General features: G+C 46.9%; 1 protein-coding gene across 5 annotated transcripts in view; it reads right to left on the bottom strand.

Annotated features, from left to right (window-relative positions):
- The window catches only part of AMOTL1 (angiomotin like 1), an 87,717-nt gene that overhangs the window by 8,403 nt on the left and 60,254 nt on the right, over positions 1-19,060 (bottom strand). For all 5 annotated transcript variants that reach the window (XM_065832383.2, XM_065832374.2, XM_065832391.2 and 2 more), the window contains 5 exons: positions 15,702-15,846; positions 14,745-14,834; positions 7,961-8,106; positions 2,607-2,756; positions 747-937 (listed from right to left, as the gene is read on the bottom strand). In XM_065832383.2, the coding sequence (XP_065688455.2) occupies positions 747-937; positions 2,607-2,756; positions 7,961-8,106; positions 14,745-14,834; positions 15,702-15,846 (722 nt within the window). The remainder of the gene's footprint in view (positions 1-746; positions 938-2,606; positions 2,757-7,960; positions 8,107-14,744; positions 14,835-15,701; positions 15,847-19,060) is intronic.

The raw sequence follows: 19,060 nt of genomic DNA, 5'->3' as shown, positions 1-19,060 counted from the left end.
AAAGCCTGGCTGCAGTGCCTTGTGTGCTTCGGGGCAACACACCTTTACATGCACAAACTGGAGACAGTCCAGACAAATGCAACAGGAATGGGAAGGGGTTTACACCAGGACATGTGAGGAATTGCTGAAGGAAGTAAGTTAGTTCAGGCCAGGGAGATACAAGGGTTTTCTGTGTCCCAATATTTACAAGGCTGTTACATTGACAGTGATCTGTTGTTCATCATGAACACCTGGGAAGGACAAGAATCAATTGAGGTGATTTGCAGTAAAGAGGTTTAGCTCAGCTATCAGGACAAGCTTTTTAACTTGAAGCTTAATGAACTGGGGAAACAGGGGACTTAGGCCACCAAATTTCCCTCATTACAGGTTTTTAAAACTAGGTCAAACAACCACGTTGCATGGTGGGATGGATGCAGCCTCTGCTGGCTCCATCAGTGTGGCGGGGAGGAGTTGTCTTACCTCTGCTGTGCAATTTGGCAGCTCAAGACTTTGCCATTGAGGCCACTGCTTAAGCCTGGTGCCTGGATTTGATAAACTTTTGGATCTAGTCAGAAGGGTAAATCCTGTCTTAACGCCCTATTGTGTCTCACTGGCATGACACCATGGAGAGGTGCGTTAACCCTGGCAACACGACTCAGCAGTGAAAGGCAAGAAAAATCCAGCCTTAATAAAATATCCATTCCTTATTACTCTCCCATGCTCTCTGTGGTGAAGAGAGCTGCCCGCTCGCAGCAAAGCCGTCTTACCTCTCCGTTGCAGCTGTGGCTGCGGCGTTCATGGCAAAGTGCCTGATTGTGCTCTCCTCCAGGTACTTCTGCTCCCACTTGGTCATGTCGGCTTCCAGGGCCAGGATCCTCTCCTCCTTCTCCCGCACCAGCTCCATCAGGGCCGGGGCATTGTGCTCTGGGAGGCTGCTGGCCTGGAAGCTGCCCTGCCTCTGCCGGTGGAAACAGAGACAGATACTCACCCTCTGCCAAGTACAGGAGGAATACCCTTTTTTCCCACTTCTCCGAAGCACGCAAGACATCCCCCGTGTCTTTTGATGGTGGAAACCCCAGGCTAAGCCCCTTAGGGTGGAGGAGGACAGGCTGGTTGGCCATGAGTGCAAGCCCAGCACACACTTCTCTGGACCATGCTGACACATGTAGGGATCCGGCTGCTTTCTTGGATGTGCAGGGATTTTGTGGGATACCCCAAGCCAAGGGAAAAGGCAGGAAAAAAAAGCTGGTTGGAAAAAGCAGCAAGGAAGCTTTAAAAGATGTTCTTCTTGCTGGACTTCATCACACAGCTGGGTGGTGATCAGTATGGACAGGCAGCTATTACCACAGGGTTTATACATAAAAGCAGAGAAAAAAATGTTACATGTAACCTAGCTACATGCAACCTACTTAAAACAGCAGCTGGGAAAATACCCTGGACATGGATTTACACCCATTTCTTCTGGCACATTAGTTATCATGTACCCTCAGGAGATGCTTTCTGTGGTGCAGCAGGTAACTTTTTGACTGGAGAGGCAGAAGATCCTCAGGCACTGAGGGGTGGCTCCCATGAGATGCTGACAAGGAGTAACGGGTGTGTAACCCTTTGCATCTAAACTGAGGAAAGCACTTATGCAGGCAGGATTTATCCCACCCAGTTAGACACTTAATTAAAGCACCTAAGTGGCACAAGTAGCTGCCCCGAGCTCCTCTCACTGCTGGTGGAGAGTGGAGCAAGATGGAGATCTAGCCCTGGGCTCAGCAGAGGGTGGGTGGGATGAGCCCATGCTGGGGAGAGGCACAAACCTCTGGTAGAAGTCACTAGAAGTAAATCGTTTTTTTTTTCAAATAAAAAATGCAAGAGATTTTTTACACTCCACAGTGCACAGGATTGTGTTAAAGTGGAAATCGTGTCTCAGGAGCACCAGCTTCTCATCTGTGCTGCAGCATGAACTTCCACTGGCAAAGTAGTTCCTTGGCGCTGCACTAGCACACTGGAGAGAGGGTTGCAGCAGCTGCTTCCATTTTCCAAACCACATTTCCTCCTTCTAGACAGTTATCTCCTGCTTATGGGAAACTAGAGATACCAGAGGAGGGCTGCAGCCTTTGCCTTTGGTGCAGTAATGATGTGTTCGGAAGCTGCCTTCTGGAACAGTGCATTACAGAGCAGCCCTTGGGAGCAACAGCTGTGACTCTACTCCTGCAAAAAACAGCACTTACACTTCAAACATTGTCAAATCCTTGGCAGGAAGGTGACATTTTGGAAGCATGATCCTCATCTGTAAATGGCATCTTGGGACATCATGAGTGCCTGTCATCTTCTCAGTCAAAACCTCTGCCAGCCCTGCACACTCAGCCTGCAACGCTCGGTCAAAGGGAGTTTTTTTGTCCTTGCTAACTGAGAGAAGACAGCTCAGAAGCAAAAAGCTGGGGCATTTTGAAGCAACGTGATTCATTGCAGACCAATGCATCCACAATCCCATCCAAAGGAAAGGCTTAGGTGTAAAGCTCAACAACCTGAACCCAAAAGCAAGGTGGCACCTGGCAGGACTGCAAGCGACCCTCCCTCTTTAAAAGCAACGCCAAAGACCCCATGCTGGGGCCCTGCACCAATCACCCTGTCCTCACCTGCTGCATCCGCAGCGAGTCCAGCTCCCGCTCCAGACGCGTGCGCAGCCGCCGCTCCATCTGCTCCCTCTTCTCGCAGGCCGCCTGCAGCTGCGTCAGCGCCTGCTGCAGCTTCTCCACCTTCTCCACGTAGGCCTGCTTCCTGCGCAGCTGAGGGGAATGGGGTCAGCACTGCCGGGGCACCGCACACCCACCCTGGGCTAACAGGACTCCCGTGCACTGGCTACAAGCATGGCTTTGGCCATTTGATTTGCAGAGTTTCTCCAGGGGAAGGATGGTGCCCCTTTGATGGGGGGAGCTCTACCCCTTCCCAATGCTGCCCAGATGTCCCACCCGTCAGGGATCCACTAGCCATGAATCCCCCTGGACATGTCTGAGCAAAAGCTGTCATGTTGATGGACACTCTTCGGGCAAGCACACAGGCTGGACTCAGCTAAGAAGAATCCTGTGGGTTTTATCAACTGGTGACACTCAACACATTGTCTGCACCTGAAGAGTCTCTTTTTTTCAACCTTGTGTATCTGCTCAATGCAGGTGGAGCAAGTGGAGTTTCAGCAGAAAGAAATGCTCTACCTGACTCACAAGCTTGGTCATGCTGATGTGTAGATGTGCTGGCAGCTAAAGCTGGGCCCTCCTTACGTATATAATGCAATTATTGAAGGGCTAAGGATGACACAAGCATTTTGCAATACAGAGCTTTATGGACAGAAATTGCCTGAGCAGCATACCCCCAAATGAATTTGCAAGTGGATTGCAGATGTTCAGGGTGTTTAGCAGCTGTTCCCACTTCTTCTGGTCTCCTAGCATGCCACCAGCACTCAGTGACACCTCAGGGTATTGTGAGCGGCAGCCGCTGCACCCTCAAGAGCCCTCGGGGAGAGGAGGCTGCAGACACTGAACATGCCGGGCATCAGCTGCCCTGGGCACTGGGACGGGCATCGAAGCCTGTGCTGAAACCTGGCTCACAGCCAAAATCTGGCACCAAGGAGGGGCAAGCTCATGGGGACCAGGCACACGTGGGTCTCTGCGAGCAGTCCTCGTCCCCAGGGACCAGTGAACACTGACCCGAAAACTGAACCACAGGGCTGTGGCTGCAGGATCTGCCTGCTCTGCCCACCAGCTGCAGTCTCAACCTCAGGAAACCCAGTTCCCTTCTTCTCCCAAAGACTTTTGTCATTAATTCTCTCTTCATGAGCATGAATAAATTTACCTTTCTAAAAATACCTGCCTTGTAATAGAGAAAGCACCAGTGCACACATACTGAAGCTGTAAACCCCAAAAGGCCTTGACAAACCCCCAAACACCTCAAACCACTTTCAACTCCATGCCTCAGAAAGGGGAGGGTGAATCGGTTTGAATGCTGGATCACGCTGCCTTTGCCAAGCCTCAGTCAGCCACCACTCGCAGCCTGGGGGTTAATGGGGGGTGCCCGAGGTCATTACCATGATCATTAACATCATCTTTAGGACTTCTAGTCTCCCTCATTTATTTGGACACTTGTTTGCAATCTGAAGTTTTTAAGAAGTAAACAAGAGGCAGAAAAACACATTAACCCCAGTTGACACTCAGAAACGTGAGCTGGCAAGGCCAGGGCTAAAACCATATCCTAGTGCCTACCTCTGTCTGAAGTACTTATATCACTATCGAAATTAACTGCAATGTGGGTTATGATATAGGAGCTATGGCCACAAAATATCTGTGTCTAAATACCCATGGGATGTAGTGAGAAGTTTGCTGCCTTGTTCCTGGGTACACGGAGCAAATAAACACCAACAAATAAACACCTCCAGCTCCGTGGGGCTCCCTTTCATCCACAGTACAAGGATCAGCCCAGGAGTCTCAAGCCACAAATAAGCTTTTTCTTTTCTTTGTGTGATGCTGATTCATCTAGGTCCTCACTCACTGATTACAATTATTAAAAAAATCACTTTTTCTTGAAATTGCTCTTCTGCCACCCTAAATCCATCTGTGTCACAGGTGAAGAGAAATACAGGCTTGTTCACAGCAAAAGCAAAGCTTGGCTTAAACAAAGCTCCCCAGCCAGAGCCAATGACTGGCAGCATGAGAGCTCTGCTGTAATCCGGGCTAACGCTTACAGCTCCCAGGGCTTTCCATGAAAACTAACGAAACTATAATCCCCACTGGCCTCTGGCATCAGCATGAAGACTGCATTCCTTGGGGGCTCACAGCCTGGCAAGACAGGCACAGCGGTGGCTTCTTGCTGCATGTGCTATTTTGGCAGTACGAAGGTGCCTGTGCCACCTCCCAACCACACTAGTGTGGATTGGAGAGGGGAGGGAAGCTTCCCCAGGGTCCCCCTTTGACAGCAGATCTCTGCTCCCCCGCATCCTGCCAGATGCTGGAGGGTCCATCTGCACCGCAGCAGCCAGAATTCAGCTTTGCAGCAGCCCTCGGAGCCCCAGTGTTCGTGTACTTGCACATGTGGGTGAGGCGATGCACACGCATCCACCGTCTTAGAAAACAATTTTGTTGAATATATTCAATGAGACAGTTCCTACATTCAGAAATTTACAGGGATGTTCTTGAGCCAATTCTGACTTCTTTATCAGGCCTGTAGATTCATAAGTGAAAAATTCACCCACACTTTAAAAAAAAATAGCACAAAATGTTGTCATTTAAATTAATGGCCTTTTCAGTGTAGTATGCATCTGTAAGGGAGGGGTCTGCAATCAGAAATACCTGATACTAAGCTCCACTACCTCACAGGCACACAGACTCAAACAAAAAACAGCTGGATGGCACCTGGAGAGGGAACCAGTCCATCCTCCCGCTGCAACTCTTCCTAACACCTGATGTTTGTCTGTATAATCTGTTTACTAAACCCCTGGGGACTAGGGACTCTACAGCCTCCCCCTGCAAACCACTTCACAGCTTATTTTCCTTTACTGCCAGAAAACTTTTACCCTAATGCCTAATCTGTCTTTCTCTTATGCAATTTAAGCAAATTACTTCTTGTTCTGTTTCCAAATTGTGATCTACTAGAGTAAGAAGCATTTCAAGATCAGCAAACTTGCCTGAAGACTGCCCTTGTCCCAGGGATTAGGAAAATGAAGATGAAGAAGAGCTAAGGCTAGAAGGGGATGATTGAAGCAAATAAATCTGAATAAAGATGAGCGGGTCCTGGAAAAATATCTCCAGGAAGAACATAACTCCAGTTTGAGCTATAGAGTATCTTTCTATGTAGATATGAGATTTGAGTTAAAGACTGTAAGCGATGGAGGATCCACTATCACCCTAAGTAGGTTCAGTGTTAATTACTCTAACTCTTTATTTCTGGTCTGATTTGCTCAGCTTCAGCTCCAAACACTGCATCTCATTGCTTCTTCTTATGTTAAAGAGCAATGTGTAATCTGGCTGACAGCAATCCCTTCTTCACGTTCATGCGCATGGACTGGAGCTCAGCCACCTCTTCACTTTAATTGTTCACACCAAAGAACAGCTTCTGTGCCCCAAATAAATTCTACAGATGTTTTCTGAACCCTCCCCAACTATTCAGTGTCCTAACCAAAGAGTGAACCAGACACACAATTCTAGCAGCAATCTCCCAAATGACATGTGGTGATAACACAACCTACATATTTTTGAATTAAATCCTTCTACTAGCAGGCACTCAGGATAATGTAGATTTACACAGTAAAATCTTATGTTAATTCAACCCCGTAGCTACTGCTTATTTCTCAAGCCTTGACTTAAAAAGCTTTTAAACTTAATTACATTCTGGTGGTAGAAGAAATCTAGGTGGATTTACAAAGCAGTATATGAGGTAGAGCTCTGTTAATAATAATAGTGATGTTCATTTGAGTCATTCTGTGTCTCCTTCAATACATTCTGAATTATTGTCCCTAGCTTGAGATGAAGGTTCAAAACCTCAACAGTATCTGCTGCATACGTGTCAAATTGAGCTCCAGAAACACTGGAGACAGTTGAAAAGGTGCTCTGATTTAGTGATGGAACAGGCCAAACACAAGGGAAGGGGAACACAGGAACTTGGGCACACCCCGGCAGCCACAGGTTACTGCACTTTGTCCAAGCTGCGTGACACTGCCTTGAACAATTAGAACACAGCAGCTGAGATAAAATTCTTTTTCACTCCCCTAGAATGAAAAAAAACAGTTGGACACTACCAGGTCAGTGTGGGTTTGCTCAGGCTGAGGGCTCTGACAGACAAAACTCTGGCAAACACTGTTGCTTGACCCTCATATGTTGTCACTCCTGAGATATACTGTGCCCTGTGCAAGAGGTTACCACCTCCAGAACATCTACCATGCCCCAGTCAGGTGGTTTCCACCTCCATTAAATCTCCCATGCCCTGATCAGGACGTTACCACCTCTGTAATATCTACCATATGCTGGGCAGGTGGTTACCACCTCTGTAACATCTACCATGCCCCAGCCAGGAGGTTACGACCTCCATAACATCTACCATGGCCCAGGCAGGAGGTTACCATCTCTGTAACATCTACCATGCCGCAGGCAGCAGGTTATCACCTCCGTAACATCTACCATGCCCTGGGCAGGAGGTTAGGAACTATCTAGATGGGAACATTTGCCCCCTCTGCAGCTCCACCAGTCCACAATACAGAATCTGAGCTCTGAGATGTGCAGAGGCACATTTCTGTTGGATGTCTAGGTAAGGAACTGGCAACTGCAAAGCTCTTTGAGACAGAGCCCTAAGTCTGCAAATATATTTACTACAACCCAGCAGGTACAAGGTAGCTTCTGACACAGGGCAGCTTCTTACACCATCTGCCTGGAAATATGCATTTATGCTTCTGCTGCCTTCACCAGTGTGTAATGAGCAGGTCCATGTTACCTGCCAATACCACACTGACAGTCTGCAGAGGTAAGTGTACTTCCTCGCATCCCCTGCATGATGCTGCAACTGCAGGAGCAGGTGTTGCCAGCTAAAACACTCCTTTATTCAGCCACTTCGTAATGAAATGCAAACAGAAAACCTCTGGTTGCCTTTAAGGCAAACAATGTCAAGTGAATTATGTACAGATTAAAGGTACGCTACCTCCTGTAGCTACCCCAGAGGGACTGCCCCAAATACACTGGGACAGGCAGTAGGCTTTAGCCTAACTAACAAAGGAGCAGTTAAACTTAATGTGATCCTCTTCTTGCTGCTGGGTTTATCTACCAGAGGTAATGGAATTTTGCTTGTTTGGCTCAGTATTGTTTAACTACATGTTTTCTTTATAAGAGGCCCAGTGCAAGGGGACCAGGAAAACCTGCCACACCATGGCTAGAAGAGATTCAGGACCTGGATGAAGAAAGCCCTAACCATAAGCCACCACTAGCCTCAGAGGAGAGAAATGTTGGCCATGCCTCACCTCTTCTTCCAGTTTGATGACCTTGGCTTGCGCGTTGTTTAGGGCCTGGTCGAGGATTTCGATGTGCCTCCGCTGGTCCTCATTGGCAGAGCGCACAGCTGCCAGTTCCATCTCCAGCTTCTCCTTCTCCTTCAAGTGCTCTTTGTCTGGGAGAAAGACAAGAACAAGAGCTGCTCCAGAAGGACAGCTCACAGGCCCCGGGCCACAAGCCAGAGGCAAGCTGTTCCATCCTCGGAAAAGCAAAAATTATGTGAAGCAGCAGCAAGTGAGGCTGTTACAACACAGAACCAAGAGCTTGAGGACCCCAGCACCATCTCAGAATTGTCCATTCTGCTGAACCACTAGCACGTTCCCCAGCAAAATTTTGGCTTGCACCAGCTACTCCTTTCCCACACAATGCCCAGGCCCTGCCTGAGAACAGGCTATGTCAGGGACCGTTTACAGCTGTCAGCTTGGATGCTGCTGCCCTTCTCTAAGGGATAAGAAACCTCAGCCCTGTAGATGTGGGCTGTGCTGTGCCTGTTCCATTTTATCTGCAAGGATGGAGATTATGAGATACAGAACATGTGAACAAGCCAAATAATAAACACTGGACAGCCTGAAAATGGGAACAGGGGAAAGCAGCAAGTAAGAATAAGATAGGAGGCATCTGAATGGGCTTTCTCTGGTCATGCAGAGAACAGGAGGCCATGGGAGGGATTTCAGCCCTGTGGGGGCCCTAGGTGACTTTGCAGTCCTGCACGATCTAATGGTCCAGAGATTGGTTCTCCCCCCCCCTACTAAATGCCTTAACACATCAGGAGCAAGACTAAAACATGTAGATAACCCCTTGAGCTGAAAAATCAGTCCTTTTTGGGATAAGATTTGAAATGACCTTAAAAAAAAAAAAACAAACACAAGCTGACTAAATTAAATCAGCTTTGCTCATGTCTTTTTCTTCAGTAACAAATTGCAGGCCCACCACTGACTTCACTGGCAAGCTGCCTGGGGAAATGCTTGGCTCCATCTCCTTCTACACTGACAGAGCTGAGGAGCCATTTCAGGAAACATGAGCATCGTGGGTCAATCCCTGGATCCCTGACGTTGGACTGCAAACAGTTAATGATTGGAGGAAGCAAGGGACAGAGTTTTCATTCAGTGAAATCTGAGATTTCAAAATCTGGCCTTCGTTCTGAATGACAGCAAAAATAGAACACTTGGAAAGTCTCCAGGAAGGAAAATTTCCTCCAAAAATTAATTTGGCATCAATTGAATGTTGTTTTGATTATTGACTTTTTGAACAGAGCATTACAGAATTTACTGCTTTTTAACTGAAGTGAAAAGTTGCTCCAAAAACATCAATATGTGGAAAATCTGCCCCTAACATCCAGCCTAACCCACTTAAGCGTGACCACTCAAGATGGAAGCCACACCATCCACCTCCTCCCAAGGAGGGTCAGAAAACTTTGCACAGCTAAAGCCAGCCCATTTCAGACCTGAACTACCTCCAGAAGGGCCTTATTCTTCCTTAATTACAGGTGGGATGAGAACAGGTTTAATTTACACACTATTAGTAGGTGCCTACAGCAAGGTGAGATACAGACGAACTGAACCATGCGGAACAAGGTGAGCCCAAACCCACATGGCCATCTTCCCATTTATCCTAAAAGCAGGAAATCAGCACCTCACAAAAAGAAACCCCGGCAGGCAGCACCAGTACTTTGGCCTCTGCAAAGCCCACAAGCAAAGCTCAGCAAGTGCTGCACACATTGTGCCACCGACTGCCACCACGAGTTGCCTCTGTACTATGTAGCCTTAATCTTCCCACCTCAGCAAGAAATTTTGTATTGGACATGCGAATCTCTTCTTTCAATGCAAAGACATCCACTTCAATCAGATTCACCAGAAGAAATGTTAATATCTATTGTACAGAAGTGTAAATCCGGGCCAATTATCAAGCAGCTAATTTCATTAGAGGGTGAAGCAGCCAGAAGATGAATGTTATTTCAGCCCTGCCTCATGCTGGGACCACACTTGCTGTGGTGCAGATTGGAACCCGTATGACAGGAGGACAGAACATATAAAAACAGGACTTGGGACCTTCACTCTCAGTTTTCATCTGAGGAACTTGAAGCACTCAGTTTGCTCCACTGCATGCATTATGTTTTCTATTTCCCCCTGAAAGCAGGACAAGGATACGCTGTACAAAAAATGGTCACTGAACCCACTAGAAAGTTGACAAGAAAATTCTACTTAACAGCTCTCAACACTTCTCCATACCAGCTTCTCCCTGCAAAATGCTGGAAGCACATTTTATCCGTACTTCCCTATATTGCATTAACTTTTAGTAAAGGGGGTCTTTGTTGAACATGCCTTAAATTCTCTTCAAGTACATACAGGTATCCCTAAAGTCCAAAAATACTGTTCTACTGTGCTACACTTGCACGCACGTTCTGCCCAGGCATGTGATTTTTACCCAACAGACCCTAGCTAATAACTACTTCTATTTTCTGGTGGGTCACTGCTACATCCTGTCACTGAACAGTCCCCAAAAGGCTTCTCTGCTGTAGATTACAGCTGCAATCTCACAGTTTTCCACTCACTGCCTCTTACTGTTGTACCTCAACACACTGAGGACATTACACCGACACTCTGTGGCTGGGTAGCAGAAAGATGAGAGAAAGCCAAAAGCCTGCTTGGATGCCTTGCAAACAAGCTTTTTGAGTTGTCAACCTGGGTACGTACAACACAACTAGACCAGTCTTGACCCTGCTTTGAAGCAGAAACATTAGACACTCAATCTCTGACACCCCTCCACTATGCTCAGATGTGACCCCCAGCTTTTCACACAAACCTCATGCTTAACAGAAGGTTTTGATCTGATCAGTCTTGAAAGAAAACCAAGAAATATGTTTTAAAGGTACCATTTACCTATATCAGTTGAATGTGTGTCCTCAAAGCCTCTCACAACTCAACACTACGTTGTAGATAGCACAGGTCCACCCTGCATGCTTCACAAGGAGCAGCTGCATTAACCCCTGTGTCTCAGCCAAACACCAGCACAGCTCAGCGCTTTTTGCTCCTCCTGCAGTTCTGCTCACAAACAGCAAATTCACAATAACTCTCTGGAGTTCAGACCACACCAGCACCAAGAAAAGGTTGAGAAGCTGCAGGAGGTCATGATTGAGGTGCCTGAGTCATTTTCTCACGTGGTGATTAACAGGGATTCTGCACTGGCATTAATAATTCTGATCAATTGTAATGTACTTAATTAATGGTTTGGTACATGCTTACTTGTGGCCACTGACCCAAGCAGGTATGCAGAAAGGTTTGATGCTCTGTTGTCAGAAGTCACTGAATCTCCATCAAAACTCGTGATGGCTTTCCTTACCCTACAAAGTATTGCAGGCAGCTTAAGGATGGTATGACTTACATTTGGGACATTTCCATTTGCGTGTCATGAGGTACAAGTCAGGGGAGAATTTGACCTTCACGTGTTGAAAACTGAAATCAGATTTCCCACTCCCTTCCCTTCGAAGGGCAAGGGAAAGTCATGCAGAACAGATGTATTTTTCTATATGACACCATTTATTCAGGATGCTGCTCCCTGCAACTATGCTCTGGGTGCAGCAGGTCGCCACCTCTCCACATGCAGCTCATGGCTGTGAAATGAGAGGGCAAGGAGCTGCCTTTCACTCACCCCTAAAACTTCTGCCTCTTCCTAGTTATTTCCTGTCTTAACACCAAACGGCTCTTAGTCTGCCCAAAACCCCACCCTCAAAAACATCTACTGTGAGAATTTTCTTTGGTTGGATTCACTTGATGGGAATGTTTTTTTGTCTGGGCTATTGGGGACAGAGATATATGCACAAGTCATACGTGGCACATCCACTGCATATTCCCACAAAGGAAGCGGCTCCATCAACACGCTGCCAAAACTGTCTGTGCATCCCTACTAATGGGTGTAGAGCCATGTGGGTGGGCACAGAACTCAGTCTGCCTCAAACACCTGAAAAAACAGCCCCTTGGAGGAACCCCTGCTCTGACAGAGTGTCTGTAAAGTTCAGAAATCTCAGAAAAAATCGCAAAATTCTCAGACTCCACCAAAAAAAATTTTGCCCATGATATGCTGTCTCCTAAGCTTTCTCTCTGCCCTACGCCCCTGAAACTATTCTCAGTCTTCCTGCCTCTCCCCTTCCACAGCATCTCTCAGCCTCCTCCTGCCTGGCTCTTCTTTCGCCTGTAAGGACCCATAAGCCTTCATCGGTCACTGCTTCATGTCTTCCCTTAAAAGAACCGTTTCACTGAAAAAACATCATATAATTATCACGAAACTAACAGGTTGTGAGTTCCCTCCCACCCCTGATAAAGCAATAGTATTTTTCTTAGGCACAAATGCCTAGCATTTAATACTTGGAGGCATGCAGCCTGGCTTTGACTACTCTTATTACAAAACTAAGAGTTTTTGTCACCTCTGGTCTCCATCTGAGAGCACACAACACTCTGCACTGTTGCGCTGCTAATGCAGAGCTCTGCGATGAACTGAGAAATGATCCCTGCACGTCCTGCCTCGCCAGACTTCTTTTTCAGGGACTTTTCCCTATTATTGGAGTTTTAACATAGTAATAATTCTGCATGTGCAGTATTACTAAGGATGAGTGTTAAGAAAACCTCATGAGTCTTAGCTTTCTTTCTTCATCTCATCATGAGACTGGCTTAAAAACGACAACTTTTAGGAACCTGTTGATGTTGGAGTGCTTTTACGTAACTTGGGTTGGGGATGTTAAGGGTCATGTTTTCAGGCTGTTTTTCAGGAATGTAGGGACTAGAAATCTGCTTTTGCTTTGCTAATGAAAACTGAGATTTGCATTTACTAACCTGACTTAGTAAGCTACCACCCTTAGGGAAAAAGCAAACCTGAGTTTCACGACAGAACTGCAGCGGCTGATGGGAACGCAGGTAGGCATAATTTTTTCTCTTCTTCTAAAAATGACTATTTCAGTCTCAGTAGACAAGCATACGCATGGCAGTGAAAACAAGCTGCACCCCTTCTCCCCTCAGTTTTCTGCCTGAGCATCCCATTAAAAGACATGAGGAGGGTACAGATCATCCTTGCTACCCCCCACCCAGGTCGTGCCCTACCCCTGGAGAAGACTCACAAACATTAGCATATAAATGCAGTCACTGACAGAGGAATTCCAAGCAAAACTCTTTATGGGCTCTCAGAGGGGTGTTTTAAGTCGATACCCTGATATCGAGGTCATTACTGCCTGTGCCCCAGCAGCCCAAAGAACATGACTGAAGAGGATCTGCTCTACATGTGCCCATTTTTCTATTCTTGGAAGCACTCTGCATCGCACTGGTAACATTTAGCTCTCTGGTCTAGCCAGGAGATACTCCAAGCATTCAGCCCATCTTACGTGATAGGATCCCAAAAGCTATATTTGTTCGTAAGCTGTGAATTGATAGCAGTAATATGCTGAGAGCATAGTGCAAAGTTTTATTGCCAGATACTTATCAGTGGAAGCACAGAGCATGTTTATGCGCTGGAAAATGACTCAAATTGAGTCTATCCTGCAGATTTAACTCCCCCTTGTATATGGGAACGCTACCAGGCTGTCTTTATAATGAGACAGCAAACCCCAGTCTGCAATTTGCACTGTGAAACTTACCATGTTTGAACTCTTCCCAAGGCTGATAAGACTCACATAGCAATGCTATTTTCTTAACAGATCATCCCCTTGGACTCACAGAAGTATCTACACACCCCTGTGGCATCTGCTAATATGGCAAAGCTAACACAGTCATGGAAAAGATCATCAGATTCTCTTCTGGTTTGTGCACACACGCACCAAATCAGCAGCGAAGCTGCTGTGCTGGCACCATCACTGCTGGTTGGAGCTTGGAGAATGTCCTCCCTACATGTGGGGCAGCCAGTGGATGCTGGTGGGGCTGGCAGTGCGTCATGCTGAGTGGTGTCAAACACCACACTGCTAAAGGCGGTGGCCAGTTCTCCACCTAAGGATTTGCAATTTCAGCTCAATCTTCCAAGGAAGCTCTTGGTCCAAGAAATAAAAACAGAAGGATAAGATGTACATGGCATTTAGCTTTCATGGGATTTAAGCCCACAAAGTACTGCACAACTCCTAGGTGGTCAAGCCCTCCTAGAAGCATGCCGATGATGCTCAGGATACATGAGAAGCCACACAGGGTCATTCAGCATCCAGCTGCTCGGGTTTTGGTTTGGCCGGTCACACAGAGCCATCAGCACATGGTATGAAAACGCTGCAGCACTGTGCTCATCATTACGGGAGCCTAAAACTTGTTTGGAATGGATGTAGCAGTAGAAGTGGTAAAATCTTTGTCTTTTCCATCCTTTATGAAAAGGAGGGTCCAGTTCTGCTCTCCTACTGTTAGTCAGCCCCTGACACTGACAACATGACAGCAGAGGTTGCTCTGGGCTTTCCCCAGCCAAGAGAAGAATCTGCTCTAAAAATCACACATCTCTAGAGATGATCCCCACAAGCAACACTTCACAATTTCAGATAAATATTTATCAAAAATAAGCTAAGTTGTGTCACCATTAACTCCCACTGCCTGGTTCTGGTGCTCAGAAAGAAATAAAACACAAAACAACAGCCTGAACAATCCAGTCTGCAGCTTAAATAAGTGATGAATTAGCTGAGTAAAAGCAACCCATAAGGACAATAACAATTACTAGCAAAGTATTCACCTCCACTCCAGGACCTATATATGTGTACGTATATGTATGTGCGCCTTCAAAACAGATTCGCACAGTACTCACTCTGAGTGACATAAAGGCCCTCTGTTGACTTATCCTCATGCCCGTCGAAGTCTCTGCTGGCTAGCTGCCTATTGGCCGTCTCCAGTCGTTCTGCAAAAAACAGGAAATACTTTAAGTATAAATATATGTATATCAAATTGTAGGCCAACCAAGCAAATAAGATGCATGCCAGCAGAGCGGTATAAATAGACTCTCTGAAGGAGGACATTAAAATGGAGGCTGACACATACATAAAAGATGAGGCCCTTGACCTCTTCCATGAAGCTGTGTTGTTCAGATTTACAGAAACTGGGGGAAAAGTCTCTGCCATTAGTGGCTGATGTGCCCAGGCAGTTCATCTCTCACCCTGTCCAAAATGCACAAGGCATTTGCAATCTGAATTACCCAGCTCTGCGAGGGGATGGGGGCCTTTCCGCAGCGGACTGAGGTTGCTGGTGCAGCGAGATGCCCTGGGGCAAGGCAGCCCCCAGTCCAGTGACACCAGTCCCTGGGGATGCCCTGGGAAAGGATCAGTTTTCTGCAGCAGGGGACAGATTCCCCTGGGAAGGGTCTGCCTTCAGGTGCCCCCCTCCTCCAAAAAGACCATCCAGCCCCCTCACACTGTTGCAAAAAGCATGAGTGAGCTTGCAGAAGGCATCTTACTACCCAAAGACATATTAAAGGACTCCCGTCAAGCACCTGGACAGGTAATAGCTCAAGGTCATAGTCAAAGGCACCGTCTGAAGCTGACTCTCATATTTAGCCAGAAGGTTTCTTTGCAACTTGGGGAGGTGACAGCAGCTTTGTTCTATGCCAATAAGCAGGGTCTGATTTCTCAAAAAGTTTATCTAAAACATGTGCGAGCCCACTCCTTTGAAGCCTGCTGCTCTGGAGCTTGTGAGACAAACAAGCACCATGTGAGACACCAACACCACATGAACTAGGGGAAAAAAACCCACACAGGCAAGTGTAACATACCACGGAGATCCCTGTTGAAGTCATGAAGTCTCCTAATTTCTCCTTCGAGTTTGTTTCTCATCGCTTTGTCCAGAGACTCCCTCTTAGTGGTGGTCTTGACCAGGCCCTCATAAGCTTCTGAAATCCTCTGAATCTCTATTTCAAACTGAAAGGAGAGAGAGCTCTTGTTAAAGTCCATCAGGAACACATCCCATCCCAGTGTTTGCCCAGTGCGTTTCGGTGGAGTGCAGGGCAACGCCTGTGCCAAGTGCCACACCAGCCACCAGCTCTACAATGACCAATCTCCTCAGTGTAGAATGGTGCAAAGCCCCAGTGGTGCTGGAGGTTCCTGCAGTGGGGAGCAATTGCTGGACCCCTGAAAATGGCCTGTGGGGCAGCTTGCCACACCACAACCCCCATACCACCCCCTGGCAGCTCCCAAAGGAGCTTGGGATGGGCTGGGATTGATGAAACTGCTCGGTTGTCTTTGCCCTGTGACCAAGGTGGCTGCTTTAACACCATATTTGCATGGATTGTATTCTTTCCTATAAAGGATTTTAGGAGGTAAGATTTATTATTCTGCTAGGCCCTTGACTTAGCTCTAAGCTCTGCATGCCACAAGAAATGTGTTAGGCTCAGCTCTGACCTCACACCAGTCTTAAACTATTGTGGTCTGCTCCTTTCCATTCTTGACCAAAGACTGCTTTATACAAAAATAAACTATAAGAGATCAAACCAATTGTTTCAGGTTTCCAATCTTAACTTCGTCTCCTTGAAATCTGGCAAGCTGCAGGTAGAACATGCAGAGGAAGCCCTTAGCAGTGAGCTTGCATCTTAAGATCCAAACCCAAAAAACTGACAGGATAGTCCCAGGGAGCATTATTGCTGTTCAGGACAATCCCATCCAGCTCTTTTAGTAAGCTAATGTCTTGTTATGTGCTTTGCTGAAATCATTGCTGCAGGAATGATCAACACTGATGTCAGAATCTGCTCCTGCATGCCTAACCCTTGTGTTTGTGGAGAAAAGCTTGATAATTTGAACAGGCTGGAAAACCAAGAGATATATATAGCTTCCCACATACCTTTCTAAATCTGGTGCTTTTTGAGCCTCTTGAAATCATGGGTGGGATGGATAGATTTGTGAAGCCAGGGCGCGAGCTCACCTCCACCTGCTGTGCAGATAGATCCCTCTCCAGGGCTCCTTAAGATTTAGGTGTTATTTGCCACCTGCAGCACTTGCAGAATGAAAGCTCCAGGGACGCTGGAGCTGCCACCCCGCTGTTTGTGGAGAAACTGGCAGCCTGGACCTGCACTTCCCATGACACCAGGGCCACTCTGTATATGGCCCATGGGCACTCAGCACCTCCCAACCATGCACTGAGCACAGTCTGGTGGAGCCATGATGGGGAAACCCCGTTACCTTCCCCCGTTTCTGCTTTCAGCCAGCTCAGGCACAAAAGCTGAAACAAGTGGCAATACACAAAGTCCATGGAGCAGCCCCTGCGACACCAGCAGCCTTGGATTAGTACATGGCTGGATATCACATCACCTGTCTCACAGCAGTGGAGGTTTAACAGCCCGCAGCTATTTCACACACATACAAGATGCTCTCCTACATGCACGACATTAAAAGGTACCATATATACATTAGTTCTCAGCTGACAGTTCTCCACAGCTCCAAGAAGAAGATGACCTTTTGAACACTCCTTATTGGGTGAACTACAAACTTAGATTATTCTGACTTTCCATTTAGGTTTTTTTGTTGTTGTTGAGGTTTTTTTGTTTGGTTGGTTTTAAAGCAGGAGCTCCAGGAAACCCTGTTACATTTTCCCTAACCACACCTAGAAAAGCAGGTCCTGCTCACCCACCTTTCTGATGCATGGCCAGACACCAAGCGTGTTCCCACCATGAGGACAGTACGCTCAGAGGAACGCTGCATAAATCCAAACCTGTTTGAAAGTCAGACTGAACCCTACTGTGATTAAAAAAAAGGCAGTGAGTGTTATTTTCCCTCGTACGCACAGCAATGCAAGCTTGTACAAAGCCCCACCAAGAAGTCTCAACTTTTTTGAGAAAATCACTGTGTGCAGTTCTGGGCCCCACAACTGAAGAAGGATGTGAGGTCCCTGAAGGCATCCAGAGGACAACAAAGCTGGTGACAGGGCTGGAAGGTGTGTCCTGTGGGGAGCTGCTGATGACTTTGGCCTTGTCTAGTTTGGAGAAAAGGAGGCTGAGGGGCAACTTTATTGCCCTCTACAGCTTCCTGAGGGGAAGAAGTGGAGAGAGAGGTGCTGAGCTCTTCTCCCTGGGATCCAGTGACAGGATGAGCAGGAATGGTTCAAAGCTGCGCCAGGGGAGGTTAAGACTGGACATTAGGATGCATTTATTAACCAAGAAGGTGGTCAAACACTGGAACAGGCTTCCTAGAGAGGTGGTTGATGCCCCAAGCCTGTCAGTGTTTAAGAGGCATTTGGACAACGCCCTTAATAACACGCTTTAACTTTTGATCAGTCATGAATTGGTCAGGCAGTTTGACCAGATGATCATTATAGGTCCCTTCCAACTCTCCTTCTCTTCTTCTCTTTCTCTTTTTCTTCTTCTCCCAAAAATCTGTTTCATCTGAGTTTTCCAGAATCAAAATGACACGTCGATTAGTTACTCCAATAACAGCATAGTTTCAGCTACTTGATTCTGTTATAGCTTTTTCTTTCCATAAGTGTGACTTCTTCTAGTGAAAGTTTTCTCTTCCTATAAATAGTCAGAGGCTATATTCAAGCTACCTCGCATTGCTCTCCTTGACCACTTAAGCAGATTGAGCTTTTCCCTCCTAGAAATGAAAGTTTGGCTTAGTAAAAATAATTTTTAAAGCACTTTCCTGAATCCTTAACTACATTATTCCAACTGGGCACCATGCTCGGTTGGGTGCCCTGACACCCGCTGGTTCCCGCACCTCTCCTCTCCTGGGTGAGTTGTATCTGCAGAAGATGCCTGCTCCAGAGAGCTCCTACCACAGCAAAGCAGATTTTCCAACACAGTAGGTGGTTTCCACAGCCCGACAGTCCTGCCCAATGCTGCTGGTTACCGCAAGGGCTCTGCTCTGCCCATTATCTGCCGTTACTTCCCAAAACACATCACCAAGCAAGTCTCCTGCATCCCTGGAGGCAAAGACTTGCTGCAGGAAAAGAACGAACCTCCATCAGCACTGAACAAAATTAAATACGAGAAGAAGAACAGCGATAAATTCTGCTGGTGTTTCTCAGTGGCTCTGGAACTTCCTTCCCCTTCTCTATGATTCTATCAAAAAAAAGTGCAGCTTCTTTTCTACCTGGTAGCTCCTGGAGCCAACACACTCAAACAACCCATTCACTGGGCAAGGGGAA

The sequence above is a fragment of the Patagioenas fasciata genome, chromosome 1 (assembly GCF_037038585.1).
Source record: "Patagioenas fasciata isolate bPatFas1 chromosome 1, bPatFas1.hap1, whole genome shotgun sequence".
NCBI classification, from domain to species: Eukaryota; Metazoa; Chordata; class Aves; order Columbiformes; family Columbidae; genus Patagioenas; species Patagioenas fasciata.
Note: the sequence above shows the minus strand (reverse complement) of the source record. Positions and strands in the feature narration are given on the sequence as shown.